We start from the raw sequence: 7,854 nt of genomic DNA, 5'->3' as shown, positions 1-7,854 counted from the left end.
GTTTCCTTCTCTGCTGTGTGGGTGTTGTTTGTGGTGTTGACACTGAGGTTCCATTGGTCTTGCAGTGACCCTTCCCTGCATCTGTTTCAGAGGTTATTGAAATTGTTGAATGCATGAACAACAAGGAAAAATCTGGTTCCTATTAATGTATCAATTAAAGTAAAAAATGGACTGTGAAGAGAAGATTCATTGTATTCCGCAGGCCCTTGTGTCTGTAATCTAGCCTAGAACTTTATTCAGGTATCTCTTCATGGTCCAAGCGTTGTTTTTTTTTTGTTTCTAGAATAAGTTGAAATTTTTCTGTTCCTTCTGAATTTGCTGAATAAACAAGTGTGAAGGTTTGGTATTATTTATTTTTTAATTATTCAGTAGATTTACCAATGAAACCATTTAACTCTGGGCACTTATGTTAATGGAGAAGTTTAAAGTATTTTTTTACTTGTATGAGGTTTTCTCAGATATGGCAGGCGCGCTGGAGCTGGGGTCTCCTCTCTGTGTCCCGCACGGAAAGCGAGAGGTGAACCGGTTCGTGCAAGTAGGAGGCGCTTTCGGGATTAAAGAATAATGAAAGACAGACATAAAATAGATTAAAAGCTTGGGCTGGTTGTGGTGTCTGCCCTCTGACCCGAGAGACAGGCAGAGAGATCCTGTCCTCTGGAGGGACAGGCACAGAGAGAGAGAGAGCCAGCTCCGAAGCTGTTTATTATATACTTGAATTACAGGAAGTTACATCACATCTAGGTGGGCCTTTGACATCATGAGATCCATCTCCTTAACACTGGGCGGTAGAGTCAGACTGAATGGTGTTCAGTCGTTGACTGGTCCTGCCTTCAGGGCGTGTATTTGCCCTCTCACTGAATTTCAGCTGACATAAATCAAGCCACGTGTATTCTAAAGGCCCTTAACACTCAGATTTTTTATATTTCTTGAGTCAGTTCTTGATAATGTACATCTTTGTAGAAATTTGTCCATTCTAAGTTGTCAGTTTCATAAACATAAAATTTTTCATTATAATTTCTTAGAATGTTTTTCATTTGTACAATACTAACAGTAATGGCTCCTCTTTAATTTCTGATTTTGTGATTATTTTTGGTCAAGTTAGTTATCATTGGTCAAGGTCATTGACATTTTTTGGTTTGTTTTTAAATATATTTTTATTGATTTTAGAGAGGAAGGCAGAGGGAGAGAGAGAGAGAAACATCAATGATAAGAGAGAATCATTGATTGGCTGCCTTCTGGGGATCGAGCCTGCAACCAGGGCATGTGCTCTTGACTGGAATCGAACCCAGGACCCTTCAGTCCACAGGATAACGCTCTATCTAGTGAGCCAAACCAGCCAGGGTTCATTGATGTTTTTTAAGAATAAATTTTACTGTGTTATTTATTTATTTATTTATTATTTTTAACCTTTTTATATCAAAGGTTTCTGCTCTCACTTATATAGTTTCCTTTGAGTGTGTATATGTAAATGCGCATTCATACATGAGAGTGTGCATGTGTTTGTGTGTGCATTGTTGCCAGAAGCCGGTCCATCCTTGCTGCTTGACACAGTCGCTGCAGGAAAGAAACATCTGCACAGCATATGTTTCAAGGGACCTGGCATATATAGCATATTGTTCTTAATATGTTTGCTCTCCTTAGCGCCATGTGTTTTAACCAAGGTCACCTCTCCGAGAAAGGTTGTTTCCCCAGGTGGGGATTTTTCCCCGAGGTTAGGGAGGGGATACAACCCCTTAACTAAGTGCCAGGCGGGTAGTTAAGCTACATAATCTTTACTCCCTGGAATGGAGATAAGAAACGCCCTAACCTTTGTAATAGAAATTGACAGGATTAAAATCGGCTGGTATAAATATAGATGTAACAAGACAATAAACATCAGATCCTGATCAGTTCCTAACCAGAACTCCGACCAGAACTTTGGCTGGAGATCCTGGCTAGAGGTCCTGACTAGGCTGCTGATCAACTGAAGGCTGTCTCCGTGTCATTCCTTCTTCACCGACTCCGTCCACACCTTTGGGGACCCCTGGACCTGCTGGGGTTGGACCCCAGCACATTGTATTTAATTTGTTCTTTTTCTAGTTTCTTAAAGTGAAAAATTGTTGTTTTATTTTGTTAATCCTCACCTTAAGTTATTTCTTCCATTGATTTTTAGAAAGAGTAAAAGGGAGGGAGGGAGAGAGAGAGAGAGAGAGAGAGAGAGAGAGAAAGAAACATCATGTGAGTGAGGCACATTCATTGGTTGCCTCTGGCACACACCCCAAAGGAGGCCAGAGATCAAATCTGCAAACAGGTACATGCCCTTCACCAGAAATTGAATGTGGGAGTCTTTGGTCCTGGGGCTGACACTCTCACCACTCAGCATACCAGCCAAGGCTTAAATTAGGAATTTTGACCACTAACTTGAGAGTCTTTCCTCTTATAGTTTTTAATGTTATAAATGCATTGTTTTAGCTATATTCCATACTTTTCGATTATTTACTTATATGTTTGTTTTTTATTGATTTCGGAGAGAAAGGGAGAGGGAGAGAGAGATAGAGATAGAAACATCAATGATGAGAGGCAATCATTGATTGGCTGACTCTAGCACTCCCACTAATGGAGATGGAGCCTGCCACCCTGGTGTGTGCCCTGACTGGGAATTGAACCGCCTCCTGGTTCATAGGTCAGCCCTCAAGTACTGAGCCCCACCTGCTGGGTCTTGTTATTTTGAATCAATTTAACTTTTTTTCAAATTTTCTTTGTTATTTTTATCTTAACCCTTGAAATATTTGAAATGGTGCTGTTTAATGTATAAACACTCGGTGATTTTTTTACTTTTCTTTTCTTCTGTGTATTTTAAATTTAATTCCTTTCTAATCAGAAAGCATATATTTTATTATTTCAATCTTTTAGATGTATTGACACTGCTTTATTGACTAAAATATTATTTGAAAATAATGTGAAGTGTGTATTGATTGGATAAAAGGGTCTTTAGTTGTCAGGTGGAGCTGGCTGATAATATTGGTCATGTCTTCTACATCATGATGGTTTTCTTATTTACATTTTTGCTTTTTATTTTCTCCTTTTCTTAAGTATCTTTAATCTTTCTTATAATACTGATTTGGTGGTGATTATTGCCTTGAGCTTTTTCTTATCAGGTTAGCTCTTTATGTCTCCTTCAATTCTAAATAAGAGCCTTGCTGGGTAGAATAATCTAGGTTGTAAGTCTTTGTGTTTCATCACTTTGAATATTTCATGCCACTTCCTTCTGGCCTGCAAAGTTTCAGTTGAGCAATTAGTTGGGATTCTTAGGGAGCCCCCTTATAGGGAACTAACTGCTTTTTTTTTTAAATCATTTTTAAGATTTTTTTCTTTGTATTTTTCATTCCTCACTGGGTATTTTTTATGCTTTCTATCTCCTTTTTATATTTCCTCTCTCTTTGTTGAAGTTCTCTGTCAGATAATCTATTCTTTCCCTATGTTCATTGAGCATCCTTATAACCAGTGTTTAGAATTCTGCATTTGGTAGATTGCTTGCCTCCATTTTGTTTAGTTATTTTTCTTTAATTTTGTCCTGATCTTTCATCTGGGACATGTTTCTTTGTCTCCTCATTCGGCTGCCTTCCTATGTTTATTTCTATGTGTTTGGTATATCTGCCACATCTCCCAACCTTGGCAGAGTGGCCTTATGTAGCAGGCTTCCCCTGGGGCCCAGTGGTGCAGTTTTTGTGTTCATCTGAACCAGGTTCTCTAGGGGTGTCTAATGTTTGGGTTGTGGGTGCTTTCTTGTTGTAGTTGAGCCTTGATTGCCGTTGGCACATCAGTGTGTGGGATTGCCTCTCAGGCTGAGTTGGGGGCCCATTTCATAATGTACACCTGTGGGTGTGGTACCAGCCAGTTTCATTTCCCCTCCTACCAGCCTTGTGGTGACATTTTTAAAAAATGTGTTTTTACTTATTTTAGAGTGAAAGAAAGGGAGAAGGAGAGATCTATGGTGATAAATAAGATTAGATGACTAAAAATAGTTAACTATGTAATGAGCTGTCTTGTTATTGCCTAAAATGAAGTAAATATTATAGTGTTTAGAATAGTGACCAAGTGGCTATTGGTAACATGGACAAAGGTGTATAAAAGAGGAGGAAATTTCTTTGTTGAAAACTAAGTTACATAGTAAATATCCTAAGTTTCTATGGCTTCTTTACTAAGCATTATATTAACCTGCATTTAAGAGACAAAACTGAGTAATAATAAAGACTTGGAAATAAATTATAGATATATGTGTTTTGAACTTAAGGGTGTGGATAAGATCAATTATAGATAGTGGGTGAAGAAAGAAGTGACATTTGAGAAATGTCTACATTAATACATTTGTTTGCTTGTACACTGAGCAGAAGCCATATGAATTTTTGAGGAAACTATAACTACTCATTTTGTTTCTACAAATTATGGCAAAATGCCTGACAAGTAATAGTAGAACATTTGTGTTGAATAAATGAACAAACCATGAAATATTCAAATCATCTCATGAGGAGTCTTATGAACATGGGAATATATCAGGGGCCTCATATCTTTCTCATAAATATGTCTCATCTCCAGGTACTGGAAGCTCAAGCTGTGCTGCCACAATGGTCAAAGTTGTTTCTATATTTTAGAAAAACACACAACTATACATGAATATTTTGAAATGATTGACCTTGGTCTTCTCTTTACCTTTTTGCTCTCACATTGGACCATCTCTATTCCCTCTAGATCAGAGGGGTGGGGTGGGGAGATGTGTTGAAGCTTTGTTAGTGAAAAGAGCTTATTACTTCATGACTTATAGTTTCTCTTTCCTCCCTAGGATGTGAAAGGCACTGTGAAAAGGTATGTGTGGAAGACCTTGGTCTTATTGTGTTGTAAAAAGAGGTTTAAAGCCGTTAAAGTTATCTAGTGATTAATTAGAATAAAATATTGCTCAGGGCAGAAACATTTAGATGTAGTTTTATCTTAAATTTCCGTTCACACATGATTTGTTCATTCTATATCTATTGAGAATGAACCAGCTTTTATATAGGCAATTTATTTGGGAGGCATTGCAGAGTATGGATTAGTAACAATTAAACATCAGATGTTTCAGTATCAGACACACCTGACTTCATAAATTCTATGCACTCAGTATGCCTGTATCTAACTCAGATTTCCACATTTCATAGGTGGTGTATTGATTGTGGGAATGTCATGTCTTCTTTATATCCTAAGCACCCAGAATTTGAGACAACGCCTTTATATTTAAATGTCTTCTCTGGGAATAGAAGATATGGTTCTCTTTATTTTCCAAAAGCCGACTTGAATATCAAGGAATATTTTGACCCTGGGAAAAACAATTGATCATCCTATAACATATTTTAAGGTCAGAATGGAAGGACATCATCTTTGTATCTAAATTTGAACACCTACTTGGCCGCACTAATCTATTCCAAGCACATGAAATTCAGACCACTATTAGTATCATATTTACAATATCTTCTTTTCCAAGGGTTACATTTTTTTCCCAGAAGACTGAAATCGCAGATGTAGTTCTGGAGGTCTCCCTACTGAACAGTGAAATTTAAAGGTCTTGGTTCTTCCCAGACAGTATTCCCACACTTGATATATCTCAAACATAAGGAACCATGTTCTGCATCCTCACATTCTTGTCATATTGCTGAGAATCTACATCCATGTCATGACTTTTCCTTCAAGGTAGCAAATTTTGCATTTTAAAGAAATTCACTATGGCACATAATTTCATATGACTTTTAGGAGTTAGAAAGGGAGAAGATAGTTATCACTGTGAAAGGAATAAACTACTTCTGAGAGGTCAGTGCCTTTCCAAGGGCAGACAGCAGTCAATTAGGAAAGTGGTTTGAGCACATTTCTTCTGGTGTCAAGGTCAGAAGTCTACTCTCTCCTTTCTCAGGGGTCCATGAATGGGGGCTCAAGTACTCCTTGGGGTGAGTAGATAAAATCAATGGTTTTGGAGAGACAGAAATTCAGAGGTGTGTGGATCTATTTTGTTGTCTCTAGGAGTAAGACCTTCACTCTGAAGAAGCCAAAAACTCTCTCCAGGAAGCTAAGGAAAGTGTTTCAAGCTCCTGACCTGAGAGGGATACTGGAAACGTTTAATGGTGAGGAATGCTAGAGCAATGGGTAGCTGTGAGGTTTTTGTTATAGTTGAGGTTAAAGTTTTAGGTTTAGAAAGAAGGATATTATGCTGATGACATATTCAATGGGGAGTGGTCAGCTTGTCTTTTTCACCTCTCATTCTTCCCTGTACTACTATACATAGACCCCAGTATTTCTCTGATTTGGAGAGAAATTAGATGTTAATGTAGAATCTTTTGCCTATACTTAATGTTATGGATTTTTTCTAATTTCAGAACTGGCAGATGTGCGACGCTCCTGGGGTAAGGAGAAATCACAATATCATGAAGCCACCTTGTCCTCATCTTTTAGTATTTGGCATTTTCTACTAGGTCTCATGTATAAATCCATATTTTCCCTCCCACCACACACATACATATTATATTTCTGCAGTGTGTACTGCTCTTGAAGAACCAAATCAAATTCTTCCCATTTCCCACTCATTTTATTCTCAACACCTCTCTGACAATGTCACAAATAAAGGTACATCATATTCCTCACCAACCCTATAATTTTTCTAACAGTACACGTGACCCTGGATCCTCCCACGGATAAATCAGATATTATCATTTCTGCGGATCGGAGACAAGTGAAGTCTGCCTTTTATTTGAGAACACATTATTTGTATCAGAAAGACAATGATGAGGATGATGGTGTCCTGGGGTCACCTCCTATCACATCAGGAAAACATTACTGGGAGGTGGATGTGTCAAATAAATATGCCTGGGTTTTGGGGGTATATGGTGAAGAATGTCTGGACTCCAATATGATGGATTTTGTAAAACAAGATAAAAAACATCAGCATGTTTGGTCTCAATATCAACCTAAATATGGCTACTGTGTTATAGGGCTGAAGAACCATTCTGAATATAAGGCTTTTGTGGATATTGCCTCCTCTGACTCCACGACCTTAAACCTGTACCTGAGTGTTCCTCCCCGTCGTGTTGGGGTTTTCCTAGACTATGATGCTGGCACTGTCTCATTTTTTAACATCACTAACCATGGGTTTCTCATCTATAAATTCTCTTCATGTTCCTTTTCTCAGAAAATGTTTCCGTATTTCAATCCTATGAAATGCACTGCCCCCATGACACTGTGTTCTCCAGGTTCTTAAACATCTTACCACTTCTCTGGAGTGCCTCTTGCCTTGGTGCATCTAATGAGTTGAGGTCACCTGCTCCATTCTCACCATACTTTCTGTTCTCTTTTTTCAATTTGAACACCCTTCATTCATCAATAGGGTGTATAATTTGCCTCTTGTCATGTTTTCCACAAAATCTTATTTGCATTCATAGATGATCCTAATTCTTGAGTTTTATCATCTCAATGAAAATGACTAATGCCTCATAAAAAATAAAAAAAAAGACATGTATGGAGGTAACATCTCTACCAAGTTCTACAATCTCATGTCCTCTGCCCCTGACTGAGAAGATGAAGGAAAGCTTTTCAATAACTTTTATTGAAGATCTTGTATAGAAGTCATTCACTACAGAATAAATTCTCAGAGGTCTTTCTGTTTATCCATGATGTTTGTTATTCATCAAGGAGTGAAGAAGAAAATATTAAATATTGGATTTTAATTGATTTCTTAGAGAGAGAGGAAGGGAGAGGTAGAGAGAGATAGAAATAGTGATGAGAGAGAAACATCAAAGGGCTGCCTCCTGCATGTCGCCTACTGGGGATTGAGCCTGCATGCAGGAAATGTGCCCTGAC

At 38.1% G+C, this 7,854-nt stretch overlaps 1 protein-coding gene across 1 annotated transcript in view; it reads left to right on the top strand.

Annotated features, from left to right (window-relative positions):
- Nucleotides 1-7,256, top strand: part of LOC102259214 (tripartite motif-containing protein 5) — a 14,573-nt gene extending 7,317 nt beyond the window's left edge. The window contains exons 3-6 of the mRNA XM_014542001.1: nucleotides 4,820-4,842; nucleotides 6,025-6,125; nucleotides 6,378-6,404; nucleotides 6,666-7,256. Coding sequence (XP_014397487.1) covers nucleotides 4,820-4,842; nucleotides 6,025-6,125; nucleotides 6,378-6,404; nucleotides 6,666-7,255 — 741 coding nt within the window. The 3' untranslated portion in view covers nucleotide 7,256. The remainder of the gene's footprint in view (nucleotides 1-4,819; nucleotides 4,843-6,024; nucleotides 6,126-6,377; nucleotides 6,405-6,665) is intronic.
- Nucleotides 7,257-7,854: the final 598 nt, after the last annotated feature.

Source organism: Myotis brandtii, unplaced genomic scaffold (genome assembly GCF_000412655.1).
Source record: "Myotis brandtii unplaced genomic scaffold, ASM41265v1 scaffold2877, whole genome shotgun sequence".
Taxonomy (NCBI): Eukaryota; Metazoa; Chordata; class Mammalia; order Chiroptera; family Vespertilionidae; genus Myotis; species Myotis brandtii.
Note: the sequence above shows the minus strand (reverse complement) of the source record. Positions and strands in the feature narration are given on the sequence as shown.